The sequence below is a fragment of the Panicum hallii genome, chromosome 6 (assembly GCF_002211085.1).
Source record: "Panicum hallii strain FIL2 chromosome 6, PHallii_v3.1, whole genome shotgun sequence".
NCBI lineage: Eukaryota > Viridiplantae > Streptophyta > Magnoliopsida > Poales > Poaceae > Panicum > Panicum hallii.
The window spans coordinates 41,785,553-41,813,476 of NC_038047.1; the positions used below are offsets into that span (position 1 = coordinate 41,785,553).

The following is a 27,924-nucleotide window of genomic DNA, read 5'->3' on the forward strand; positions in this document are numbered from 1 at the left end:
GCACCGTCCTCCACGGGCGACGCGGCGTGTCGGCGAGAAGATCTTGAACTCGGCCAAGTTCCTTGCAGCCGTGGCCGTGCTCGTCGGGCAGCTCCTGTCTTCCTTGACGTCGTCCGCTATCTCCCGTCCCGGGCGAAACCAGGCCAGGCCCCACCTGCTCAGCCACCCGTCACCCGTCTCGCCGCATGTTGGGTTGGGCGGCGCTGGTGTCGAGAGAGCACTGTGGGCTGTGGCGAGCTTGCTTCGGAGCTCCACTCTGAACTGGGCTCGGGCTTTAATAACAGAATTGGGCTCCGCGCCGACAAGTCCAGCAAAGTAGCGGCCCATTTCGTCTGGAGGAAAGCAGTGGCCCAATGGACGATATGCCCACCCGGTCGTCTTCCTCCTCCGGCCAGAGCAACAGAGACACCACCGGGCCACCGGCATCCTGCCCTGCGCCCCTGCGCCCTTAACCCCCACCCACGACCCCGCCCCACCCAACCCCTGTGCTAAGGGATTCCGGCGGCGAACGCCGGCGTCGGCTAGACGGGTAACCTGGCCCTGGTCGGGGACGGTGTTCCTTCTCACGCGAGGGAGAGCGCCGGTGCCGTGTCGAGGACTAGATGGGCTCCCGCGCCTCGCCTCCTCACGACTATCTTCACATGGTGAGCGCTCGCAACCGCTTCTTTCTCACCGAATCCTAGCTCACCCATCTCTGAATCCGGCGAACACTGGCAGATTCAGGTACTCGGGAACGGAAGTTCCCATGTAGTTCTTCAATCTAAGCGCTGGGCCGTCCCTCTCCGAATTTGAGGAGCCCTAAGAAGATCGAGCACTCGTCAGAGTTGCTGTTCTAATTATTTTCCAGTTCCGTTTTATTTCGCTTTTCATAATTGGGTAAATTGGACTGTTCAATGTTCGTTCGCGTTGAATGAGCAAGTCTATGGTTTGTTGATAGATCGAAACATTATTTGAATTATTGCGATATATAAAGTGATGGTTAGAAAGTGTTAATATGTTTCATTTTTTTAAGTCATCTATTCTTTATTCCCAGCCTGATATTCTAATGCCATTTTCGGAAAATAAATAAGGAAAAGGATTCATAACAACAGAAAAGTAAAACAAGAAAATATGGAAGTTATTATTCCACCATGAGAGCACCGTAAATGTTCTTGAACATAACAGCACCTTAATGTTTTCATATTTGCAGCATGTTGAGCAACTAAGGAGGCGCCATCAATCACTATCGGAACTGGTATGCTATCATTTACCTGTCTGATTTTTTCTTAGTACTCGATGGATGTGCTCTGTGGGATGTTAAGAGTTCCTCCACCTATCCTTTCATTTACAGCAGACTTATGCAAGGGATGAAGATGCAAAACTTGAGACCACACGGGCAAGGCGTAATAACCTTTTTTTCTCTCCCACAAAACATTATTAGTATCATGAAGGGGGCATTCTATCCCTTACATGCTTAGCATGTAACATGTGCTGTCTTAACTCTCAGTATTTTGAACATTTTGTTTTGCAGTATCAAACATCCTCAAAAGGCATGAAGACTTGAAAGAGCGCCTTTCACGGTACTCCTTTAACTTTGCGAGAACTTCTCATAGATGCAGGCCAGCTTACTTTTTAATATATTGATTTATCGTTTAGGTCCTTTGCGATGTACTGCAATAGCAAAATTCTTGTTTCTTTGTTCAAATTGAGAGCTTACTGCAAACTGCAAGTGTCGGTACATACAGACAGGGGTACCTCCTGCTAGGGTGTCCAGACCCTTAGCGTCTCACTATCCGTAACCTACTCCTTGTCTTCTGGGTGACGTGGCATACGCCCTGGGCCTGACAGCTGGGATCATGGTCTCCGGATCTTCCCCGTGCTCTTATAGGTCCGGGGCCTCTACGTGCCCATGAAGGCAGGGATGCTTTCGGGTGGCCCCCACGGACCCGGACTCCCCAGGGAGGTCCGGGGCCGCCACGTGTGGGGGCCAGACCTCCACGGTCCTGACCGCTCCGCTCCCTCCCCGGGAACGGGTCCGGTGCCGCCACGTGCCGCCTCGGCGGTGGGTGCGGGGCTGGTCCTGCCACGTGGCCACGGCAGAAGGCCCTTCGCGGGACTCCAGCCCAACTACCGCATTAAATGCTGGTAGGTGGGCCGGGTGCGCCCAAGTCAAAAAGTATAGCCTGCCACTGACACACGGGGCAGGTAGGCTGACATCACGGTAAGCCCGTCTGTTTCCAAGGCGGCGCGTCGCATCGCCGAATACTGTGCGCAAGCGGCGTACAGTCCCGTCATGGCGCCGCGCACGTGCGTGCGTGATGATGGCCTGCAACAGGTGAGCCGAGGCGTACGCTGCTACAGTCCGCGCGGAGGCACCGGCGCGGCGGGTCAGCGTTGCTCCTTTGCCTGACAGATTCTGGCCCAACAGTGGCAGCACGGCTTCACTGTTGGGCAACACTGACAGCGGTCACTGTGCCTGCAAGGCGGCACACGACCATATCGATGCTGTGGATACGCACGCCAACTTCCCAACCGAGGAGACTACAGTGAGGAGCTGGAGGTGAAGATCTCCGTATATCTCGTAGAACAGGCTCCTGTTGGCCGGGCCCACCTATCGGGGCCCCGCACAGTGTAAGCACTCCCCTTGGACTATAAAAGGGAGAGTGCACCCGTTAGAATCCAGGCTAAGTTCCATCCAGGCTTACACAATCACTACAACTTCCAAATGGACGTAGCGTGTTACGCTCCGGCGGCCCGAACCACTTTAAAATTCTTGCGTCCTTCCTGTGTTCATCCGCACATCGATCAAGCGCTCCTAAGTCTCCTCCAAACCCATCCTTAACTAGGATTAGTCGGGTGCATTCCGCCACCCGGCTGGAGATTTCCTCCGACATTTGGCGCGCCAGGTAGGGGACTAGGTTTGGTTTACGCTCGGTCGAAGCTCAAGACCACGATGGCACAGGAAAATGGTCATCACGACCTCCTGTTGGGTAAGGAAGTGGCGTCCTCGACGCCTCACGCCTCACGCCGTCCTGCGTCCAGGGCGGCGGCGCGTGCGGCTCCGCAGCCCAATCGGTGCCCGCACCGAACGGGCCGCTCGTGGCAGTCAGGGAGTTGCTTCGCAACCCTCCTGGTGAGGCTGCCTCGCCTGACGCCCAGAGGCAATGGCGTGACGACGTCGACCGCCTCCTCAACCTGGCGCAGGCTTCCCCGGGCTCAGCGGGGGGGTCTGTGTCCAGGCAATGCCGTCTGTGTCCAGGCAATGCCGTCGTCAGGGCGGCGCATCCGGTTCTGTGCACTCGCCATCGGTGAGGAGTGCACGGACCGAGAATCTCCGGGCAGAGCTCAACCGCAGACGTGCGGGAGAGGACGCCCGTGTCTCCATTTAGCGGGCGCGTGGTCGTCAGCTCAACATCGAGGGTCGTGAACTCGATGCCGAACTCGCTGCGGTAGCGCCGCCGCCGCAGGGACCTATTCAGGCACCGGTGTCCGGGGTGAGCTGCGCAGCGCTCGCAGACCACCTTCGCGCGGTCGCCTGGCCGTCCAAGTTTCGGCCACACCTGCCGGAGAAGTACGACGGGACTTCCAACCCGTCAGAATTCTTGTAGGTCTAAATCACCGCCATTACGGCGGCTGGAGGTAACGAAGCCGTCATGGCAAGTTACTTCCATGTAGTCTTGATCGGGCTAGCCCGGACTTGGCTCATGAACCTCACTCCGGGGACCATCCAGTCCTGGGGTGAGCTCTGCGCACAGTTCACGGCGAACTTCGCCAATGCGTACCAGCAGCATGGTGTGGAGGCCCACCTCCACGCTGTGAGGCAAAAACCCGGAGAGACCCTCCGGGCCTTCATCTCCCGCTTCACCAAGGTGCGTGGAACCATCGCACGTATCTCCGATATATCTATCATCACGGCCTTCCGCCAGGGGGTCCGTGACGAGAAGATGCTGGAGAAGCTGGCGACTCACCACGTGGAAACTGTCACCACCTTGTTCGCCTTGGCGGACAAATGCGCCAGGGCTGCATAAGGCCGTGCATGGCACTCTGCAACCCAGGCAGGACCCGCTCAGACGAGCGGGCCTAGTGTCGCTGCCCCTGGCAGCGGTAAGAAAAAGAACAAGAAGAACCGTGGCTTTGACAAGTTACGGATAGGGGGTCCTGCCGTTGCTGCTGCAACGATCGGGGGCCAGAACCCCTGAGGCAAGCGCCCACGGCAACAGTGCACCGACCCCGGGTCGTGCCCTGTTCATCCTGGGGCTCGCCACAGCGCCACCGAGTGCCGCGAGATCCAGAAGCTCGCAGAGCGCCTTAGCAAGAGGCGCGACCAAGCCTCTAGGGAAGGCTCTTCCCCTCCGCGGAGGTCCGGCAAGGAGAAAGCCTCCGATGCCGACGCAGCCGCAACGGAGAGGGAATTGGGGTATCAAACCCCAAATAAAGACCTCAAGGGTCTCTTCCACCAGTCCAACTCCGAGTCCGGTGGTGACGAGTGCCGCACGAATCTGTACGTCATGTACGGCGACAGTTCGGAGCTCGTCTCCCGGCGGGACGTCAAGACCCTTCGCCGAGAGGTCCTCTCGGTGAAGCTGGGGACGCCGAAGGCGGCGCCCCATCAGCGTTGGAGGAACATCACCATCTCCTTCGGGCCATCGGACTGCCCGGAGAACATGGCGGGCGCAAGTGTGTTGCCGTTGGTCACGGCGCCCACCATTGCCAACGTCCGCCTCCACCACGTGCTGATCGATGGAGGTGCAGGCCTCAGCGTCATCAGCTATGCAGCGTTCAAGCACCTGCAGATCCCGGAGTACAAGCTGACTCCTTCGCGCCCATTCTCCGGAGTGGGCCCGGATCCAGTGTACCCGGTGGGGACCATCTCTCTACCGGTTACATTTGGGACGGAGGACAACTTTCGTACCGAGAACGTACAGTTCGAGGTTGTGGAGGTAAACCTCCCCTTCAACGCCATCATTGGCAGACCGGCCCTGTACCGGTTCATGTACCGGTTCAGGGCCGTTGCCCATTACGGGTATCTGGTCCTCAAGATGCCGTCTCCGGCAGGCGTCCTCACCGTCCAGAGCGACCGGGCCGCTGCCGTCGTGGCGGTTGAAAAGCTCCACGCGCTGGCAGCAGGACTTGCCTCTGCAGCCGGTGCCGAGGGGTCCGACCCCTCATCCTCACGTGCCAAGGCCCTGGCCAAGGCACCCAAGGTCCGTCCGTCTGATACAGACGATGTTCCCGTGAAGACCATTCAGGACGGAGCAGAGGCCTCCCATACCACCCGCATCGGTGGGAATATGGGAGAGAAATAGGAAAGCGCGCTCATCGTGTTCCTCCGGGCAAATGTCGACGTGTTCGTCTGGGAACCGTCACAAATGCCCGGGATTCCTAGGGAGGTGATTGAGCACCATCTGAAGATCCGCCCCGACGCCAGGTCGGTCCGGCAGAAGCCACGCAAGCAGTCCATCGAGCGGCAGAACTTCATCCGTGAAGAGGTCCGCAAGCTGCTGCAGGCTGGCTTCATCGAGGAGGTCTATCACCCAGTGTTGTTGGCCAATCCGGTCATTGTCCCCAAGGCTAACGGGAAGCTTCGGATGTGCATTGACTACACCAATCTCAATAAGGCATGTCCAAAAGATCTTTATCCACTTCCGCGTATAGATCAGATTGTAGACTCCACCTCCGGGTGTGACTTGCTGTCCTTCATAAATGCCTATTCTGGTTTTCATCAAATCAAAATGGCTAGGGACGATAGGAAGCATACAGATTTTGTAACAGTGGACGGTCTTTATTGTTATATAGTAATGCCTTATGGATTCCTTAATATTTTACCCACCTTTGCTCGTGCAATGAACATCACTTTAGCTGATTTGGTTAGAGATATAGTTGAGGTGTATGTTGATGACATCGTTGTCAAGACTAGAGAATCAAATTCCCTCCTAGAAAATTTAGCTCAAGTCTTCGACAGGCTGCGCGCGACCTCCACCAAGTTTAACCCTGAGAAATGCGTCTTCGGCGTTTTGGCGGGAAAGCTCCTTGGTTTCCTGGTCTCCCACCAGGGGATCGAGGCAATGAGGCCCCCTGCGCGTCTCAAGGACGTGCAGAGGTTGACGGGGTCTTTGCGGCCCTCAGCCGCTTCATTTCAAGGCTGGCGGAGAGGGCCCTTCCCTTCTTCAAACTGATGAGGAGGTCCGGTCCATTCACATGGGCTGAAGAGGCAGAACGAGCCCTCCAGGAGATCAAGCAGTACCTCACCTCCTTGCCGGTCCTGGTTGCACCGGACCAGGTGAGACACTGTTTCTTTACCTTACAGCGACGGCCGAAGTGATCAGCATGGTGCTGGTCACAGAGAGGTCCGAGCATCTCCCGTGGGGGGCCCTTGTGGATCCCCCTGTAGGAGAAGGAGGTCCGGCCTCCACCAGCGAAACAACCGGCTCTGCTTCGGAGGGTCAGGCCGGGTCCCGACCCGGCGAAGCACCTTGAGACCTGGGGTCTGGCGAGTCCCCAGTCCAAGGAGAAGGATCCAGTCCGGCTGGCAGAGTCAAGACCGTACAGAAGCCGGTCTACTACGTCAGCGAGGTCCTTCATGAAGCAAAGGCAAGGTATCCTGAGACGCATAAGCTCTTTTATGCTATTCTTATTGCGTCCAGGAAACTCCGTCACTATTTCCATTGAGGGCCAAGGGTTCTATGCTCCATCCGGCGGTCCCGGCGGCGCTCCATCCGTGGAGCCCGCCAAGGGTTCTATGCTCCCTTGAGGGTCCCGAAGACCTCAGGGGGTCGCGCCCAGTTTCTCAGGAAGGTCCCGATGCATGGATCTCTAAGGTCCGAGACTACCTGAAAGATAATTTCCTTCCTGAAGACCAAGCATCTGCTGAGCGCATAGTCCGGATGGCTAAGCGTTACACGGTGGTAGAAGGGGATCTCTACTGCCGTGGCGCCAACGGCATCCTCATGCGGTGCATCACCCAGGAAGAGGGCCGCGACTTGCTCGCGGAGATCCATGGAGGCGAGTGCGGAAGTTATTCTTCATCCCGCACGCTGGTCGGTAAAGCCTTCCGGCATGGTTTTTACTGGCCGACAGCGCTCCAGGATGCAGTTGAGTTGGTAAGGTCCTGCAAGGCATGCCAGTTCCATGCAAAGCAGATATACACTCCGGCTCAAGCACTGCAGATGATTCCTCCCTCTTGGCCCTTTGCGGTATGGGGGTTGGATATCTTGGGACCCTTCCCTAGGGCCGTCGGCGGGTACCGGTACTTCTACGTCGCCATTGGTAAATTCACCAAGTGGCCGGAAGCAACCCCAGTGGTCAACATCACCAAGGCGTCAGCAACTGCCTTCCTCAAGTCAATTGTGTGCCGGTTCGGGGTCCCGAACCGGATTATCACCGACAATGGGACTCAGTTCACGAGCCAATACTTTCAAGAATACTGTGAAGACATCGGCATCCAGCTCTGTTTCGCCTCAGTGGCGCATCCCAGGAGGAGGGCTTAAGATCCGGGCCTACTGCGATCTTGAGAAACATGGTGCAAAATAGATTGATCAGCTTCCGAGCGTGCTGTGGGGGGACCGGACCACATCCAGTCGGGCGACTGGGGAAACCCCTTTCTTCCTGGTCTACGGGGCCGAAGCGTGCCTTCCCCGGGAGATTACCATGGGCTCTCTACGAGTCCAAGCTTTTGATGAGGACTTGCAGGAGCAGCAGCGTCGCCAAGACGTGGACCTCGTCGACGAGCGAAGATGGCGAGCAGCAGTCCGAAACGCACGGTACAACCAAGCGCTCCGACGCTATCACCAACGGTTCGTGCGTAGTAGGGAGCTCCGGGTCGGGGACCTAGTCCTAAGGCGAATCCTGAACCGAGAGGGCCTGCACAAACTCTCCCCCAGCTGGGAGGGGCCCTTCAAGGTGACAAAGGTGTGCCGACCCGGATCTGTTCGTTTGGCTACGGAGGAAGGCATGCAGCTACCCAATCCGTGGAACATTAAGCACCTCCGTAAGTTCTATCCCTAGGGCCTAGTTGAGGGGAAATTTTTCCTTTGTAATTGGTAGCATCATTGTGCGGATCAGGGCGGTGGAGGTCCGCTCTCGTAAATCCGGCCCCTGGCGTACATCGCACAATTCTTCTGTACCAATTCATTAAGGAAAGATTTGTTCTCAGTGTGTCCTTGAGGATTATGCGATTCTAATTTTTCTTTGCTTCTCGCTACACTAACCCCTACGTGGTCTTTCACGTCTGTGACGTGCCCAAGGCCTTTCTTGAGTTGCTACGCTATGTCTCTGTCCCAGGACCTCTGTTTCGCAGGGGAAAAGGAACCGGACACCTGGGAACTGGCTTCAGAGAGACGTGCTTGTTCTTTGCTGGGGTCCAAGCTTGTGTAGCCGCTTAGCCTGGTTCCGTACCCTAAGCCTACGCGCTCTGCCGCCCTAGGGCGAGTACCGTTGTACCTCGAACCACGGGCCCGGGGGCCGGGACCCCTTTAATCCCCGAACCTAGGCCCTGGTGCTCTGACTCGCTGCGCAACTCAGAAGATCCTCGTTGGTAAGTCCGGGACCTCGTGGGGACGTCTACTAAGCGGTCATCCTAAGTCATGTGCAGGACCTTGGTTTTATGGCAGCTAGTCCCAATGCATCGCGACTACCTTCCAGGGGGCCAAAGGGACCTCGGTACGTTTGAGAGCACATGATCTGGCGACCGGAGAAACAATTAAGTTTTTCGACCGAAGAAACAGCTAAGTTTTTCGCACAAACAGACACATAAAACGCTCGTGTCTTGCTTCTAGCAAAGCAAATATATAACTTATAATGTACACAACATCACAAAGTTATATTACATCACAAAGTTATATTACATCACAAAGTTATATTACATCACAAAGTTGTATTACAAGAGCAATAACAAAGATGCTAGGCCTATCGTTCTGGTGGTCCGGGGCGGCATCGGATGCGGGACACCACCATGTCTGCCGCCTCCTGCACTCCTTCCTGCGCGGCGGCCGCCGTCGCCCGGATGGGGCCGACCAGGACGGGAGTCAGTTGGAAGGCAGGGTTGTGGCTCCGGATGCAGGTGAGGATGTACTCTGCCGTCCCCCGAGCTACTGCTCGCCCTTCCGTCTCCAAGAGGTCGTGCATGCTGGACTCCAGGTCCTGCAGTCGCTCGGCGGTGGAGTCCAGCACCTGGAGGGCGGCGCCAAGTGAAGGTGGGGCCTCCGCCACCCAGATGGGGCTTGCTCCGAGTGCTTCCAGGGAGGGGTTCACCTCACCAGCTCCGAGTGCTTCCAGGGAGGAGTTCGCGCTCCAGCACGAGCTCGGCGCGCTCCCTGGCGTAGCGGGCGGAGACGGTCTTGATGCGGTCCCCCAGGCGATGCTCCCAGTCGGAGAGCCGGAGGCACTCCGCCTCCAGCTTCTCCCACTCCCGGCGGATGCCTGCCTCCAGCTCCTCCTGAACCTGCTGGCTCTTGGCAAAGAGGCGGGGGAGGGGGATTTCCGCTGGACTCGGGAGAAGGCGCCTCCCCAGCACCACCTCCGGTTCCTCTCCTCCTGCGCAAGTGGAGTGGTGGTGCTGGCGACCTCGGCGACCTCCGGCGCCGCAGCCTCCAGCACCTCCGCAGCCTCCGGCGCTGCTGCCTCCGCCGCTGCTGCAGCCTTCTCTGCTGCTGGCTCAGCTGGAGGGGGCTCCGCCACGGCGTCCGGCGCTGCTCCTGCTGCTGGCGCCTCGGTCGTCGTAGCTGGTCCGGTGGCCTCCTCTTGGGGGACGGCTACAGGTTTTGGGGGTGTGGCGGCCTCCGGCTCCGGACCTTTGGGTCCGGTAGCTTCTGGTGCTGGCGCAGGCCGGGTCCCTGCTGGAGTCGTCGCTGACCCCCCAGCAGGGGAAGGTGAAGGTACTGGCTGGGGGCCGGACCCCCCAGCTGGTGCGGCTTCAGCGGACGTGCTCGATGCGTCCGAAGGATGGGGCCTGTCATATCACCGACATGGTTAGGACCCCAGAAGACAAATGGAGAAATGAAAAGCCCTGAGAAGTCTACTTACACGAAGTCGTACCACTCCCAACCGCCCCGGGCGACTGGGGGGACCTTTTTTCCTGCTGAGGACCCTCCGGACCTCTGGTGGTGGTCCCCGGCCGCTGGCGCTTCTGGTGGCGGCGGCTGGGTTTGCGGCCTGGGCTCTGTCGTCGGTGGTGGCGTCGCGGGGCGTCGTGTCGTCGGAGGCGGCGGAGGAGTCTGCTGCTTCGGGGAAGGCCGCCGCGCTTCCTCCGGCCTCCTCTCCGGCTGCTGGCGCTGCGATGGAGGTGGTGGAGCTCGGCTCTACCTCTCCACCTCTGCCGTCTTCTGGCGTTTGGGGGCCGGCTCCCCGACGAAGGAGCCGTCGAGGCGCTGGAGCCTCCGGGACTTGGACCCCTCCGCTTGGCTGCTCCGTGCGGGCGCCGCCCCCTGTGTCTCGTCGTCCTTCCGGGCCGGGGCGGCACCCGCATTGTCCTTGTGGCGGTGCTCCGGCACCGGCACCTTGTCCTTTCCCTTCCCGGCGGGGGCCGGACCTCCCAGGCTTGGCCCGTCTCGTCGTCCTTCCAGGCCGGGGCGGCACCCGCATTGTCCTTGTGGCGGTGCTCCGGCACCTTGTCCTTTCCCTTCCCGGCGGGGGCCGGACCTCCCGGGCTTGGCCCCCCGGGACCTTGGCTGGCACGCTGCTAGCGGTTGGGGGAGGCACTGGGGATGTGAATCCCGCGATTGGGGTCGCCTCCCAGCTGCCGGACCGCCAGGCCACCCTCGTCGAGGGTCGGCATTGACGCCAGGACTGACGACCGCAGCGCCTGGTCCTCGCACAGGGCCTTGACCCCGCTCGGGAGGACCAGGGACTCAGGGCTGAACGCGTCGCCGGTCATTCCCTGGATCGCAACCTCCAGCTCCACCCTGGTGAAGTCGGTGCCAGGCCCGCGCGCGATCCTGCAGCAGTCGTTCGACCCCGTATACATGTAGGCCATCCTGGTCCGCTGCTGCAGGGGAGCGATGCGGTGCTTCAGGAAGTCGCCCAGCACCATCAGGGACGTCAGGCCGCTCCTTGAGAAATTCTTGACCAGATCAAGGACCGGGCCGAGCTCCTCCGGCATCGTCGGCTTGGCCTTCCAGGTGCTCCGATCGCTCTGGGGCCCCTCCGTTGGCAACTCTAGGTGGTCGTGGGGATCGGCCTCGGCGATGACCCAGCCTTCACGCCAGTCCTCCACTTGGAGCTGGAGAAGGCGCTGATGTAGGAGTTCGCCATCCCGTGCCGAAGCTGGAAGTAGTAGGCGCCGACTTCGCGCTTGCTCCTTCCCGTCCTGACCAAGGCATAAAAATGCCTGAAGATGGCGGTGCAGGGGTGGACCCCCACGAACATCTCCATGAAGTGGGCGAAGACCGCCACGAGGAGGACGGAGTGGGGGGTGAGGTGATGAAGCTGGAGGCCAAACTCCTCCAGGAGCAGGAGGAAGAAGGAGGAGATCGGAGGCACCAACCCGCACATGGCGTACGAGTTGAAGAGAACGAACTCCCCCGCGGCAAGGTCGCGGAGGGGGATTTTGCCGGCCCTAATCTTCCCGGCTTGCTCTGGCGCGGTCCATCCCAGAAGGCGGCGCACCAGGTCCAGCTGAGTCTGGCTCTGGAAGCGGCGCGGAAAAGGGAGCTTAGACATGGTGATAGACGTTGAGATTGCTGGGGATGGATCGCAAGGGAGCAGGAAGGAGAAGGAATGCCGAGCGCAAGGAAGCTGGATGCAAATGTGCGAAAAGGGGCGCTGCGGCGTCTGCTGAAGGCAAGAGCGAAAAGGTAGCCGGCCTCTCCGGAGCCTACCTTTTATCTAAAAGCTGTTGCCCTCTCGAGCTCCGCGGCGACCGAGGAGAAGTCGAACGGTTGCCTGCCCTAGGCCCCCTCCTCTCACACCCAATGACTGGTGGGCCCGGGCCCGCCAGTCAAAGGCGTGGCCGCTGGAGGAAGGGGGGAAAGGCGGAATCCGAACCGCCCGAGCCGAGGGACGGGCTCGAATAAGATAAGAATCTGAACCGCCTGACGCGCACGGTGCGGGCGGAGGACGGGCCCCTCGGGGATCCCGCTAAGGGGGAAAAACATCCATGCCCTTTCCCGGCGGGAACAAGCTATCCACCCGGCGCAACGCTGGGATATGGCCCCACCTGCGGGTTCGTTCCTCACCCGAGGTGGGCCTCTGTCGGTACATACAGGCAGGGGTACCTCCTGCTAGGGTGTCCATACCCTTAACGCCTCATTATCCGTAACCTCCTCCTTGTCTTCTGAGTGACGTGGCATACGCCCCGGGCCTGGCAGCTGGGATCATGGTCTCCGGACCTTTCCTGTGCTCTTATAGGTCCGGGGCCTCCACGTGCCCATGAAGGCACGGATGCTCTCGGGTGGCTCCCACGGACCCGGACTCCCCAGGGAGGTCTGGGGCCGCCACGTGTGGGGGCCAGACCTCCACGGGCCTGACCGCTCCGCTCGGCCTTGGGGCTCCGGACCCCCCTCCCCCCGGGAAGGGGTCCGGTGCCGCCACGTGCCGCCTCCGTGGTGGGTGCGGGGCTGGCCCTGCCACGTGCCCACGGCAGAAGGCCCTTCGCGGGACTCCAGCCCAACTACCGCATTAAATGCTGGTAGGTGGGCCGGGTGCGCCCAAGTCAAAAAGTATGGTCTGCCACTGACACACGGGGCAGGTAGGCTGACACCACGGTAAGTCCGCCTGTTTCCAAGGCGGCGCGTACAGTCCCGTCATGGCGCCGCGCGCGTGCGTGATGATGGCCTGCAACAGGTGAGCCGAGGCGTGCGCTGCTACAGTGCGCGCGGAGGCAACGGCGCAGCGGGTCAGCGTTGCTCCTTCGCCTGACAGGTTCTGGCCCAACAGTGGCAGCACGGTTTCACTGTTGGGCAACACTGACAGCGGTCACTGTGCCTGCAAGGCGGCACACGACCATATCGAGGCTGTGGATACGCACGCCAACTTCCCAACCGAGGAGACTACAGTGAGGAGCTGGAGGTGAAGATCTCCGTATATCTCGTAGAACAGGCTCCTGTTGGCCGGGCCCACCTGTCGGGGTCCCGCACAGTGTAAGCACTCCCCTTGGACTATAAAAGGGAGAGTGCACCCGTTAGAATCCAGGCTAAGTTCCATCCAGGCTTACACAATCAATACAACTCCCAAGTGGACGTAGGGTGTTACGATCCGGCGGCCCGAACCACTCTAAAATCCTTGCGTCCTTCTTGTGTTCATCCGCACATCGATCAAGCGCTCCTAAGTCTACTCCAAACCCATCCTTAACTAGGATTAGGCGGGTGCATTCCGCCGTCCGGCTGGAGATTTCCTCCGACAGCAAGCTAGTAACTTTTATTTTGCTTTCCTTCGTTCCTCCACTGTTCAGCCTTAATTCAACTGTATTTTTCTAAATCTGTTCCTAACTGTTGTACCTCTTGTAATGTTGCTCAAATTGGAACGGGAAACTAGTCAAAATAAATTTTAGTGTTTTGCTAGAACCACGTATGCAAAAGAAAAGGAGAAACTTAAGTTTATCTATACTAAATTTATGTAAATGTATTTGCATGTTTACTGAATTGTGTTGTTGGCTCATTGTAAATGTACCTCTTTAATTTTTTTATTCTAGGGATTCTGATAAGCTGATATTTGAGCGTCTACAGAAAGAATTTGAGGGTGCTCGAGCTGCTCAAACTGAAGGTACACTTTGCACTACTTCATTGGATCTTTGTTATCTAGTTCTTTCTGTATGAATCTTATGCTGCTGATTGAATTCTGACAGTGCATTCATTTGGTGCTGATCAGTTTAACAAACTGATAATAGTTTTAATAGCGCACTACATCTGATGTCATTTTGAATACTTCTGGATTTGAGAGATGAGAGTCACAATATCACTGTTCTGAATAGCTTATTTGAGAAATTCTTTACTACAACTTAAATGGCCCAACCTGTTCGATGAATCGAAGCATCTAGCTGCTATAAATGGGAAGCATGATGCACTGAACAAACTGTGCCAACGTGCTGTAATTGATAACTTTCTTTAGATGGTATTTGAGTTAGTGGGGTTTGATCTGTAGATCACAGGGATAGAGATCAAGAACATTAGGTCTACAACATAAATTCTCCATGTTGGAATACAAATCAGTGTTGTCCATTCATTAGGCTAAAGGTATACACTTCCTTCAAGTTGGGTCTGGATATAATATTGCAGGCAAGTTTATGACATTTCAAATTGTCTTTGAAAATAATATTGTTGGCAAGGTATAGCTGTGCGTTTAGGTGGAAGGGAGCCTTAGCAACGCATCAGTGTTGGACAGGCTAGGGTAGAGTTGTCACATTTCTTGCCCATATCAGACCTCTAAACAAATTCGTTTTGATGGGGATGATTGCACAAGTACCCTGAACTTGACCTCAACTGCATGTTTATCCCCCTTTTTTTAAACTTCGCACCATTACCCCTTCTTTGCCAAGTCAATACACCATTGCCCCTGGGTTTACCTTTTTCTTATGGCAACACAAGGGGCAACAGTGCATTGGCTTGGTCAAAGTAGGGCAATGGTGCAAACTTGAAAAAGGTGGGCAAACATGCAGTTAGAAATCAAATTGAGGCAGAATTGCAAATGACCCTTTATCAAAACAAACTAAATGCATAGTGTAGTTCAGTAGGATATAGCCTGATAATATGCGTGGCTTGTTTGCTGATTTGTCTTGTAATTATCTGCGCTGCTGGCATAATCACCGTGCTTGGTTTTTACTATATGCAGCAATTAACGTTCTAATACCAGTATCACAACATTGTTGTGCTCTAAATCTTATTGTTCTCTTGGAGAGTTGCCAACACCTTTTTTGGTCTTCTGTAGAGATTTCAATAGATGATGATGACTGGAATGATGGTTTGCTGGCTACTATCCGTGAGAAGGTATTTAATGTGAATCAACAGCCTAATTTTCTCATTTTCATGTCACATTCTGTGAATTATGAATTTTTGTTGAGTTTGCTCAATCTCGTAGACCAGGTCCATATGGAGGCTGACAGGAAGGCCATGTCTAACCAAGTAAATGTTCCAGCAGATCTTCCATTACAGTCAAAGACTACGTATAGGATTAGAAATAAGGTAACATGCTCTCCAGAACATTGACTTTCAATTTAGCTTTGTATCTGCTTAGTATCCAGGATTGACTTGCTTCAATCTAGTTTTGTGCTACTTTGGTAGGATTTTTTTTTCTCCTGGTTGATTTGCCCAGGTTAGCATTTGATATTTCCTCATGTACTATTACTATTCAGTTTTGGCTCTACAGCAATAAGAGATGGCTAAGTTGGGATTGGGATTTAGTGGCACGCTACATGACCCTTGTCATCACGATATACTAGCCAGAATCGTGTTGGCTGGGTAGTGGTGTTTTATGAGTTGAAATTCTGTTTCTATGTCTAGAATTGGCAAAACCTTCTATACTGGTTACCGTGACAACCAATCTATCTGTCAAACCAGTGTTGTGGACTTTCAGGGCTACGCTGCCCTTATGATTTATGAATCAGTGTACAGTACATTTTATGCTGCACCATCATGCTATTATTGTGTGCCATATGAGAGTCTCATCATTGGTAAGACTAGGATTCTAGATTTAGTTTTCCATAATCTGTCAGATATTCTAGCATATCAAAACTAATTCTCTTCGCTTTAATAGGTTATCTATTGCTTGGATGGAGCGAGAATTGGCATACAGTACGAGACATTCTTTGCCGGTAATTACCCATAATATTTGTAGTTCCATTTTTTTTCCACTAGTAGATGGCTTCTCCTATTTGCAACTTTTTAAGATGCGTGATGTTTCTGTTGGACATAGCAAGCAGTTATGGAAACTCCAGTGTGTAGTTCTGTACAAAAGTTCACTTCAAACTGAAGCATAATTTTTTGCACTATGCACATGCATATCTGTGATATTTTGAATGATAGGATCAACTGAAGTGTGATCTTTAGCTCAAAAAGGATGAAAGAGACATGATACATCTCTATCTCTAAACACGATTCCTTATAGTAGATCAACATGTGCATTTTGCAGGGGAGCCTTGTGAAATATTTCATTGTGTTCTGGAAAGCAAGTCATTCCTGGAAAAGATGACTTTGATTGAGCACACCTTACCATTCTTTCTGCCCATACGTGAATTGGAAAGTGATCTCCTGTCATCTAATGCCATTGTATGTTTTCTCACAGCGGTTGATTTTATATATGAATTGCGTGTAATATTCTATGTGCTAACATGCTTTCCCATGCAGAAATTTATTGATCACCTTGAAGAAATTTTACAGGCTTATATTGACAGGAGAGAGCAGGTCAGTATCAGCTATTAGGAGTCACTCCCACATGTAACTTATCTGTAATTTTTATATTCACACTTCCCTATCTTATATTGTGTAATGCTAGAAATTACAAAAGAAAATTATTGTTTACCTCTGATACAGTAATTTGCTTTGCGCTTTATCTTGTTCAAACGATCTAGTTTAGGTGAGGCATAATGGATATGGTCTGTTAAACTGAGTTGTCCCCATGTTGTTCACCTGAGTAGATAGATTAAAGATGTTGATGTGTTATTTCTCCAGGTGGTTATATTTTCTGTTTGCCATGCAGAAGTTGTTCCATACTGATTTTTACAAAATATGTTTCTACGCTCTGCTCTAGCCGAACAAGACCTTGATATCTCATATTCTTATTTTTAGAAAAATTAGCTCTCTAAAAAGTCAAAATGTTTAAAATCATGAAAATAATACTATTAAAGTTATCATCACAGATGATCTGTTAACTCTGGGTTGCAAAAACGCGAATTAGGTATTATTCATCACAATCTAAAACGGTTGAATCAACTCTTAAGAGTCTACCACATTTATTTGTTCGTCTTTGCATAAGGTGAACCCTCTAGGCTAGTGTCTAGTGCAAACTCTTGGCCAGACAGTACAAATGACAGGAGCTGTGCTCATTGCAGTTATTATTTTCAGAAAATGAGTAACTATTTCAGATCTCTGTTCTCCATAGTTGGGAGTATTTTATTGTATATTTGGACCTCATTTTTTAGTGTTCTTGTTCGACATATATATGTGCATTTAACTACTGTGTATGGCATACCAATCTTCAATTTTTGCTCATGTATAACTTTGTGCATAAACTGACCAATCTGTCATGCTAGTTGATTTTTGGTTCTGTTCCAATATCTAAAATTGTAATCCTGTATTAGAAAAGAATACAGATGAGTCATGGGCTCATGATATCCTTTTTTCCCTTTTGCCAAGGATGCATTCTATCGTTTGGCCTAGAATTTTTGGCTGTACAGATTGTTAGTAGGCTCATATGTGAAAGCTGAAGACGGATAGGCCATACAGCTACTGCAATGTGTTTTCTTTGACAGCAGATTGTTGATTACAATTTTCTATTTCATGTTCAAGGTTCGTCTTATCAAGGAGCTCTATGGGAATCAAATTGGTGAACTGTTTCACAGTCTTCCTTACAATGTGATAGAGTTCGTATTGGAGGATTTTGAGTGGTAAGGATAATAATAACTACTAATGCTAGGATTGGCATCGGTCGAGTTCTGTTCTGTTCTGTTATGTTTTGACTACCGCCTCGTATAATATCTACAAGTAGCAGTCTTTAATTTTTAATTTTGCTAGCACCGTCTTCAATGCTGCCTACTGATTCTAAACGTGCTGACTGTTACCCTTATTTTTCATTGGCCCTTGGCTTTTGCATATGTAAGCTGCTTGTTTTACCTCTTCTAGAGACTGAAATATGCACCTGTTTGCCACTTGAGCAGCAAGGTTACAGTCAGTATCCGATATTCGGATCTACTTCTGACCCTGCCAAGTCAGGCAAGGGTCTTGGCTTGGCCACTTCGCTCGTCAAAGAGAATATCCACACGAAGCAGCAGTGCGTCAGCTGCGCAGCCGGTACCTTTTCGCCTTCCATACGCTGAGGAAGCACTCAAGACCTTGTGTCTACCAGAAGGTCCGTATCCTGCCCCTTGTCTTCATCCTGCCATACCGTATGCACATCTTTGTGTGGAACTTGTTCTGATCTGGCTCCTCCCTTCCTGTTCTGTGTTTCAGCGTACGCAGACATTGTGCTGGACCTACCCCATGCTCTGAAGAGGATTTTTTCCTCTCAAGACAGTGACTGAATCTTGTGGAGGATGCTGATGAGACCTTAAGGTTTCTAGCTACAACATGGAATACTCCGTAGGTGTTTGGGAGCGGAGAACGTCAGCCTGACGAGAACAGTGCAACAAGTTCACAGCTCATGCCATAGCTTTGCCGATTTCTCGGAGCCAGATCAGATGCCTTTGTTATCATCTTCTGTGATGTGCGCTGCGTCCTGCGTTTCTACGTTTTCAAAAAGCATGAGATTTGTTGCAGTCCAGATTACTTCTCCTCACGTATGGGGATTTTATGATTCTTTTTTTTTGGCCTTGATGGACATCATCTTGCCTTGCCTGTGGCTTTCAACCTTCCGTTGCCGCTCGCAAGTGTTGCCGTCTAGGCGGGGCTGACCGGCTGGGCTTCCCTCAACGGGGTATACATTTCTGGTGGCGGAACATGTCTGCGATGTCATCCAGTTAGGGGGTAGGAGATAGTAAATGGTCTTAAATTTTAATCTAGAGAATTAAAAATTTTAGTCTAGATAATCTAAAGGTCGGGTTCTTAGAAAGGTTGGATTCTAATTTTATACAATTTTAAGCTAAAAAATATATAAGAGCTAAGTTAGACCGTAAAGAGAGCATTAGAGCCAGTTAGTTAGAGCTGCATGATCCGTTACCGCTCTACATCCGGTGTGATATCTCTCCCAACTAGCTGCCAGAATAGTGTCCGGTCTCCGAAGAACCACTCCCACATGTGCCTTGTGCATCAAGGCTAATCCAATCATCCTCCCTGAGAAAAAGGAAGAGCCTCATGCGCGGTGGATCCAGATCAAATGCTGCGTTACAAAAGGAATGCGCGCAGTGTACACCACACCTGCACCCACACGCACGTGCCGTGTGTCTCCTACACGCGCTAGAATTTTGCACACGCAAGGGCGCTTTCCTACTTATTACTAACACACAAGAGTTGTGTGCTCCTTAAATTAATCCAGTGAACAAGCAGCCAAGCACCACGTGTGTCAGTGGCGCATCGATGCCAGTCTCGGTTCCGGCAGCACAAAGCCTGGATAGCTTATTTGAATAAGTTTTCTCAAACTATCTGTATGAATCTTATTCAGATAAGATTTGTACAGAAATTACTTGATCAAATTGTTCTGAGCAAGGTTTCTTGGAGAAGTTGAACGACGAAAAGTTTGTGTGTATAAGCTGTTTAGATAAGTTTCTAAATAGAGAACGTCGCCTACGTGATGTTTTTCTTTACAAAGTTCTCATGAAAGTTATGCTGAAAGGTTGCCCGGCTCCGATCGCCCGCGAGACGAAGGACCCCTGCATCACGATCGAGCTGACCACGCACCCGTGGCCGCGGCTCGCGGCGGCCGGTCGTTTTCGGCGCGGCCTAGGTCCTGTCTCGCGCGCTGGCGCGTTGGTGGCGAGACGGAGCCTGCACGTCCGCACGGCGCTGCATGATTGGCCACCGTGTCGGGCGCGGCCGCACCGGGCGTCAGATCAGACGACGGCGCAGGTCGAATGGTCCCGCCGTTCTGCCCGTCGTTTCAGGCTCAGAACGTTCTAGAGCGGCCCCGTCGGCATGGCCGCTGGCCAAGTAGCGCGCGGCATGCTGGAACGGGAGATGCAGGGTTACGCGGGGATCACCGACCCCGAACCGGGGCGGGGGAAGACGAAGCCGCTGGCGCGACGTCGCGTGCCGCGCGAGGATTCTCGACGGGGCGGCGGACGCGCGCGACCGTTGGGGGAGAGTGGGAGACCAGCAGCAGCGGGCAGCGGTGACGCGCGTGCGTTTGCCCGATCCACGAGCGGTTACGCTGCCGAACCGCGAGGGCCGCCGTCCCAGCGGGGCGGAAACGATCGAAGCCCCCTGTTGCAGCCCGAGCCCGGGCCCCTCCTCGTCCCCGGCCAGCTCGCGCTCCAGATCCAGACGAGACGAGTCGAGGACGCACGGGCCCTGGCCGTGGTTGTTCGGTGATTGCACGGCGCATGATTGCCAGCGCCGGGGGCCACGCGGGATGAACTTGTGGCGCGCGTTCGACTTGGTGACCGGTGATGGGTGCCGGTCGGCGTCTGTCCGCGTCCACAGGAGTACAGGAGCTCGGCTAGCTTCGTTGCATCATCATGGGCTAGGGACTATGGTGTAGTTCGGTGCATGCACGGAAACAAAAGGAATCTGAGAGATTTGGATGGATGCGTTTGCTCATGTGGTGTGGCCGAGTTGAGTTCTTGCGTTGAGCTAACCGGACTTGCCACGTGTCAGGCCAATGTCGTATCAGCTCAAGCGCAGGGTCCCGGCCGTGTCACCTCACCGCACTCCACGCCGCAACCTGACCATGTAGGCATGTACTCGCACCGATCCTTCACGGCGCAACATGGCACCCTTGGCGCGGCATCAGCCGAGCCAGAGAGCCGTTGGATCGAGCTGCCAGGCAGCAGCAGGACGAGGCTTAGCTGGCGGCGCGCCGGCCGTGCCCGCCCGGATGAACCCCGGCGTCGCGCCGATCAGGACGAGCGAACGCTCGGCTGATGCGTGCGTGGCGGGTGGCGCGGGGCTCGCCGTGATCCAGTCGTCGGCACGGATTTCCTGGAGATCCGAGCGGTGATCCAGTCGAGCACCGAAAGGAATCTCTCTGAAGGGCACGTGCCCGCCGCGCGGGCCGCCGATCGAGCAGGCTCAACGCGGCGCGGGCATCGTGTCCTGCAGGAGCGCACGGCGAACCGCGGGCATCATCCGAGTCCAAGGGCTGGACCTGGACGTCCGACGTGGGGCAGAGACAGACCGGTGGGGCCATGGCGCCACGTGGACGCCGTGATTCGTGGCCGTCGTCGAGCAACCCGCACGCCGGCCGGCTTGTCCAGCCTGGGCGGCTGAGCTGAACAACCACCCGTCCCGTCGCCGCACGATTTCTTCGTGCGTTCCGTGCGGGGAGGAGTAATATTATAGTACTCGCTCGCCGCCAGATAGGCCCACTCCTCCCGGCCATTTTAAGACCGGCGCAGCTGTAGAAAAGCCAGGGCGGGCGGGCGAGCTCGGCGCGGCCTCCACGCCAGAAACAGCCGAGCCACCGGAGCCGATGGGCAAGCGCGGGAGCTCGTCGTCCGAGGACGTGGAGGCGCCGCTGCTCGCGCTGCCCGCCGATGATGGCAGGGAGCGGCCGCCGGCGGCGGCGTGGGCGCGCCCGCTGCTCGCGCACGGGTACCCGGCGGTGGCGTCGGGCCCCGCGGCGTGCGCGGCGGTGTGCGCGCTCGTCGACCTCGGCGGGGCCCACCGCGGCGCGCGCAACATGCTCGCCGTGCTCGCGTGGGTGTTCCTCTGGTGGGTCACCGGCGCCGTGCCTCTGGCGGTCGCGTCCATGGCGCCGCTCTTCCTCTTCCCGCTCTTCGGCGTCGCCGGCGCCGACGCCGTCGCCAAGGCCTACATGGACGACGTCATCTCGCTCGTCCTCGGCAGCTTCATCCTCGCGCTCGCCATCGAGCACTACCAAATCCACCGCCGCCTGGCCCTCAACGTGCGCGCCGCCGCCGCCGCCCTTCCTCTTCCTTTCCTAGCTGCTGCCATCTCCGTACGTGACAGGTTAATCCGAGACTGCATTACTGATACATTGCCGGCGCGCAGATCACGTCGCTGTTCTGCGGGGACCCGGTGCGGCCGCCGCTGCTGCTGCTGGGCATCACCGGCACCACCTTCTTCCTCAGCATGTGGATCCACAACACGGCGTGCACGGTCATGATGATGCCGGTGGCGACGGGGATCCTGCAGAGGCTCCCGCGGGGCGGAGACGGCGCCGGGGCGACCGGGTGCCAGGAGGAGGAGGTGCGCCGGTTCTCCAAGGCGGTGGTGCTCGGCGTGGTGTACGCGTCGGCCATCGGAGGGATGGCGACGCTGACCGGCACCGGCGTCAACATCATCCTGGTCGGGATGTGGTCCACCTACTACCCCGAGCAGGAGCCCATCACCTTCAGCTCCTGGATGTCCTTCGGGCTGCCCATGGCGCTCATCGTCTTCTTGACGCTCTGGGTCACCCTCTGCCTCATGTACTGCACGAAGAACACCGGCAAGGCACTCTCTGCTTACCTGGACAGAAGCCATCTGAGAAGAGAGCTCACCTTGTTAGGTAACTACTTGATCTGTTTCTAATTCTATCTAGTGTTCGGTAAATTATTTTTATTAGGTAACTATCATTATTCCAGTGTAATATAAGGGAATAATTGTCTCATGAGATTACTGTTCTGATCTGTGACAGGTCCAATGGCTTTTGCAGAGAAGATGGTCATGGCTGTGTTTGGGGTAAATTCCATGTCATTGCCAACACATGTTCTACTGAATTTGTGTCATCAATTTTCTGTTCCAAAGATGGCCTGACACACTGAAATGGTTAAACTTTGCAGGGTCTAATTGTGCTATGGATGACCAGGACTCTGACAGATGACATGCCAGGGTGGGGATCTCTCTTCCACAACAACGTTGGGGACGGAACAGTCACTGTAAGTACACGAAGATATCAAAGTTATCCAGCAACTCATCACCTATCTCACAATTTGCTTGCGATTCAGATCATGATGGCCACACTCCTCTTCATAATCCCAAGCGGGAAGAGCAACGGCGAGAAACTGATGGACTGGAACAAGTGCAGGAAGCTCCAGTGGGACATCATCCTCCTCCTCGGTGCAGGCTTCGCCATTGCTGAAGGCTTCAGCTCAAGCGGCCTGACCGATATCCTCTCCGACGGGCTCAGGTTCCTGAAGGACGCGCAGCCGATGGTCATCGTTCCTGTGGCCTGCACTGTCAGCGCGGTCATCACAGAGTTCACGTCTGACGATGCGACCACGACGCTGGTGCTGCCTCTGTTCGCCGAGTTGGCCAAGTCTATCGATGTGCACCCAGCATTGCTCATGATCTCCGGAGCAGTTGGGGCTCAGCTGTCGTACCTGCTGCCTACTGGATCACCGTCAAACGTTGTTGGGTTCAGCAGTGGTCACATCACCATCAAGGACCTTGTGACCACCGGGATGCCCCTGAAGATTGTCGGAATCGCATCTCTGACGATCTTGCTGCCAAGTTTAGGTAACAGCTGCTCAGATCACCATCAAGAACTAGTAGTCAGTAAATTCAGAACTGGTTTCTTACCCTGACGCTGTTTTTACTTATGTGATCATGCAGGACCACACATTTTTGGCATAGACAGCAGGTCATAGGAGCACGGATGCAAGTTCTGGGAGTTCATCTCTCCTGGTCCAGCAGTATATTTGTACAGTGGTTTCCTTATGCCGTGTCTGTGCCCTATTTGAGGCCGTGGGGTAGTTCTCTCTGATTTGTGCAAGAGTAAGTATTGAGATATGTATGCGGCCACTTTGTGAATATATAGCTGAAATGCACCGGTTTGATCAGACTTTCTGTCTGCAGAGTGCAATGATGTCCAGTAGCTGTAGTAAGAATTTTCAGCAATCTGAAATTCGGAGAGTGAACAACTTAATTCGACATGTAACATTTCAGGCCATCCTACCAAAAACCTGGCATAACATGGATTTTTGCGTCCTGTTCCAGAACTTCGGCACACAAAGGAGGATGGATCTCAAACGTAGAAAGTTTCGATCAAACGTCCTACGGACCAGTGCTGCTGTACACGATAATCCTAAACCACACTGATGCCTCATTGCCTACAACGAAACGTCTGGAATCTGAAACGTGACTCGATGTGTTCACCTCTCAATCCAGCAGGATTGTTCATCACACCCGTTGACTTTCTGCAGAGGTTTAAGTTCACTCGCCACACTTAAACCCTGTACCCGGCAACAGGATGTCTCAGACATTCCGTCCTTCTGAATTCTTCCGCCGTACAAGCAAAAGCAAGCGATGATCTCGCCGGCGGCCGCCCCGGTGAGATCGCCAGATCGGCGACGGGGACAGAGTGAGCTGCGATCACAGCCGTCGAAATCACAACAACCCCACTTCACAGCCGTCCGATCCGACCAACGACCCAAACCGGTTGCCACCTTCCCCGTCGCGACCGCTCCCGAGTGACACCCCCTCGATCTGCGCGACCCCGGCGGCGACGAGCCACCCCCCCCCCCCCTCCGGCGGCCGCCACGCCCGCGGCCCGCCGGCGATGATGGCCAGCCGCGCCCACGGCCACCGTAACAGGCTCCCCCGCCTCATCCCGCGGGTCCTCCTCATCGTCTTCGCCGTCTACGCGGTCTCCTTCGCGATCTACCTCCTCCGCCAGCCCCACCGCCCGTCGCCGCCCGACCCCACCCCACGAACCGACGTCCGCGACGGCGTCCGGGCGCCGACGTCCTCCCAGAAGCCCTGGCCGCGCCTCCCCTCCTTCCTCCCCTGGGTCGGCGGCCCCTCGCCGCCGCCGCCGCCGCACACCTGCGAGGCCTACTTCGGCAACGGCTTCTCCCGCCGCGTGGAGGTCCTCCCCGCGCGCGGCGGGGGAGGCGGGTGGTTCCGGTGCCACCACAGCGAGACGCTGGGGAGCTCGATCTGCGAGGGCGCGCGGGTGCGGCTCGACCCGGCGCTCATCGCGATGTCGCGCGGCGGGGAGCCCCTCGAGCAGGTGATGGGCCGCGCCGAGGAGGAGGAGCTGCCCAGGTACGAGCCCGGCGCGCTGCTGGTGGAGGGGCCGGCGGCGGGGAAGACGGCGCCCTTGGTCGACACAGGGCTCCTCAACAACTACGTGCCCACCGGCGGGATCGGGATGCACACGATGAGGGCGCTGCTCGAGTCGGCGCGCGTTGTGCCGCCCGGTGAACTACACTGCTCCCAGGTACTCTTTTCCTTGCTAGCTAGTTGGTTCGGTGGTTGCTGAGAAATGGATTGTTAAAAGAATTGTTTACCATGCATGGAAATCCAATAAACTGGGAAAAGTAGAGTCAGTTCCGTGTTTGATTTAGGAGTATTCAATGGAAGTCTGTTGGATCCAGGGGTCATGCTGCTATTGAGCTAGATAATTTTATGAAAGTTTAGAGCAAATGGAAGTCCTGTCATGAAGGCTTTTCAGCCTTGCTTCAGAGCACATAATTGCCCACTTCTGCTCACTTATAATATTTTCTTTTTCCTGAAACAACTGTGAGTCAACTCTGAGGAGCCCTGGGGACTGTGGTGTAGAACAAACCAGCAAGGTAGGAATATGAATCATATTCAGAATTAAGATCCGAAGTTATATTGATTCTTGTTTGTGTCTTAACAAGATGAAGAGTAGAAATAGGATCTAAATAAATAAGTCTGTGTCTAATGTATATTCAAAATCGAAACCTAAATGTCATGAATCGTATTCTAAGTGTATGGTTGAACAAAAATGAGTGTCCTTGGTGATACCTTTTGAGACACATAAGTGTAGCCTTGTAGGCTCTTATTAGATTAGAGATTTTTCACAGAGGAGTGTGTGACTCCTGTAGAAGATCTTTAGCTTCATTTCTGTATTGATCATCATATAACATGATTTAATATCGAGTCAATGTTTACATTTCTTCTCATTCCTTTATCTTTGGAGTTTTAGTAGTTCCTTCTTAACTGTGTTATGGCACTTGTTATTGCAGTGGGTTGAAGAACCAACGCTTCTGGTCACTCGTTTTGAATATGCTAACCTTTTCCACACAATTACAGACTGGTACAGTGCATATGTTAGTTCCAGAGTCACAAATTTACCAAACCGTCCTAATGTTGTTTTCGTGGATGGGCATTGCAAGGTATGTGATGGCTTTGTATTTTGTTACTGGTTCAGGGCATTATGTTTGTTGCATGAGTTATGGATAACCAATCTGTTTCTTCAGCTATTGGGGCAGACAATTTTGGTCACATTTTTGCATTCTTGATCTTTTAGCTTCGTTTGTGCGTTGATAGGCATGTCCATCTTCCTGTTTTTGTGCCATGACTGCTTCTCATGTTTGGGGAACAATTGCAATCAGAAGCAGTCCCGTATCCTGTAGCCCAATATGTCAGTTCCCATTTTCTATATTTGTGGGGGGAAAAAAATTGGCAGCTAGCATAATCTGCCCTGATGCCTCATCCAAATGCATCATCCAAATCTTTTGGCAATCATAACATGCTTCCGTGTCTACCTAACTTCCAGATTGTATTGTTCCTTCATCATGTGATTTTCTTTCAGATTAGCATGCATAACTTAATGTGATACTCTATTGCTAGTTAGCAGCCAACTTATTGGTCTACACAATGCTTTATCCCTGTTTTCCCTTTCTCTGTACATTATTTTCAAGTGACAGATGTAACCTTATTATCCACACAGGCACAATTGGAGCAAACATGGGAAGCGCTTTTTTCAAGTGTGACATATGCTAAGAACTTCTCTGGTCCTGTTTGTTTCCGACACGCCATTCTTTCACCTTTGGGCTATGAGACTGCCATGTTTAAGGGGCTTAGCGAGAGCTTCAGTTGTGAAGGTGCCTCCGCTCAGTCCCTACAAGGAAAACCAGATTATGATAAAACAGCAAGATTATCAGAATTTGGAGAGATGATTGTAGCTTCTTTTGGTCTTCCACAGGATGACATCATGTCATCCAAAAAATCTAAAGGGCTCAATGTTCTCTTTGTTCGGCGAGAAGACTACTTGGCCCACCCACGCCACAGTGGTAAGGTTGAATCCAGACTAAGCAATGAGCGGGAGGTGTATGATGCAATTGACAAGTGGGCAAAAGGTCTGAAGTGCAAAGTAAATGTCGTCAACGGTCTTTTCGCCCACATGAACATGAAGGAGCAACTCCATGCTATCCTGGAAGCTTCAGTAGTAATAGGAGCTCATGGGGCGGGCCTAACACACTTAGTTTCAGCTACTCCTGATACCAGGGTTCTCGAGATCATCAGCAGCATGTACCGGCGCCCACATTTTGCTTTGATCTCGCAGTGGAAGGCTTTAGAGTACCATGCCATAAACCTCCCAGGGTCATACGCACGGATCACAGATGTCATAAGTGAGTTGAGTAATATACTGACAGGTCTTGGATGCTGAAACAGAGGTGCTCGTCATGAAAGTCGCCACAGGCCATCCATAGTGGATACAATCTCTGCTTGATAGATACTGGCCACGCTAACTGCACCGATGAATACAATTTTAATTCAAGGGGAGTGTCTTGCACAGATTATTTCCACCAGTGTACCTAGACTCGAAGCGTTCCCATTTCTCAGCAGAAGAATTTTATGCTGCTGAATGCAGAGCCAAGAAGGTAACCCTCTATCCGGTATCTGACAGCAACTGATGACATGCAATCCAACCGAGGTTGTCCACTGCATTGTTCGCGCAACTCTACTAGGACCACAGGCTTAACCAAATTGTATTCTTTTCCGGCTTATAGATTCAGCAAAACTTTTGTATGTTGTCCGTTGAGAGCTTTCCTATTATTCAGCTTTTGATAACTGCCTGATGGAACACGGCATAGGTTCCTCCATTGTGTTGTGCATGCTGTATGAATGTATGATTCGATCAGTTTTGTCATGGTGCCGAAGCCCGAAGTGGAGGTCGCAAGTCCGCGACCTTGTGCCTGCTTGATCACTTTGCAAGATGAAATGAGGTGCCGTCAGTGGCTCACAGTTCTGGTGCACGGGTGTATTTTGTTCTGTCTGCTAGGAACCTTGGACTAGCATCTCGAAGAGAGCTAAATAGCTGGGAGGGAAAAAAAACCTTGACAGCGGCGGGAAGAGGCCCAAAAGATGGGCATGGCTGCTAAGCAGGTCGCTGGGCCGAAATCACAGCCCAGTTGCTCCCAGATGGCCAGATTCATTGGGCTTGCCACTGGGAATTTTCAGAGGCATTCCTATACTGTTCGCATGAGCTTGCAAGATTTCAGTATTTCACAGT

General features: G+C 53.9%; 3 protein-coding genes across 5 annotated transcripts; all 3 read left to right on the top strand.

The window, feature by feature from the left end:
• The first annotated feature begins 383 nt into the window (after positions 1-383).
• LOC112897002 lies at positions 384-18,443 on the top strand. Of its 2 annotated transcripts, none has more exons than XM_025965160.1 (13): positions 384-644; positions 1,190-1,234; positions 1,331-1,382; positions 1,511-1,559; positions 13,604-13,674; positions 14,836-14,894; positions 14,991-15,089; positions 15,661-15,718; positions 16,036-16,172; positions 16,251-16,307; positions 17,412-17,509; positions 17,780-17,970; positions 18,072-18,443. In XM_025965160.1, exons 1-13 carry the CDS (start codon positions 603-605, stop codon positions 18,140-18,142), a joined length of 1,029 nt encoding a protein of 342 aa, XP_025820945.1. In that variant the 5' UTR covers positions 384-602; the 3' UTR covers positions 18,143-18,443. The 2 variants fall into 2 exon arrangements, with proteins under 2 accessions (XP_025820945.1, XP_025820946.1); XM_025965161.1 differs by having other exon boundaries at positions 1,334-1,382.
• Positions 18,444-20,627: 2,184 nt separating this feature from the next.
• On the top strand, positions 20,628-23,497 carry LOC112896238 (tonoplast dicarboxylate transporter-like). The gene is made up of 6 exons (XM_025964158.1): positions 20,628-21,618; positions 21,726-22,224; positions 22,354-22,397; positions 22,499-22,594; positions 22,664-23,174; positions 23,271-23,497. The coding sequence occupies exons 1-6, from the start codon at positions 21,184-21,186 to the stop codon at positions 23,303-23,305; spliced, it is 1,620 nt and encodes a 539-aa protein (XP_025819943.1). The 5' UTR covers positions 20,628-21,183; the 3' UTR covers positions 23,306-23,497.
• Positions 23,498-23,780: 283 nt separating this feature from the next.
• On the top strand, positions 23,781-27,561 carry LOC112898424 (beta-(1,2)-xylosyltransferase). 2 transcript variants are annotated; one of them, XM_025966746.1, is made up of 3 exons: positions 23,781-24,859; positions 25,719-25,801; positions 26,359-27,561. In XM_025966746.1, exons 1-3 carry the CDS (start codon positions 24,217-24,219, stop codon positions 27,076-27,078), a joined length of 1,446 nt encoding a protein of 481 aa, XP_025822531.1. In that variant the 5' UTR covers positions 23,781-24,216; the 3' UTR covers positions 27,079-27,561. The 2 variants fall into 2 exon arrangements, with proteins under 2 accessions (XP_025822531.1, XP_025822530.1); XM_025966745.1 differs by having other exon boundaries at positions 23,783-24,879; positions 25,652-25,801.
• Positions 27,562-27,924: the final 363 nt, after the last annotated feature.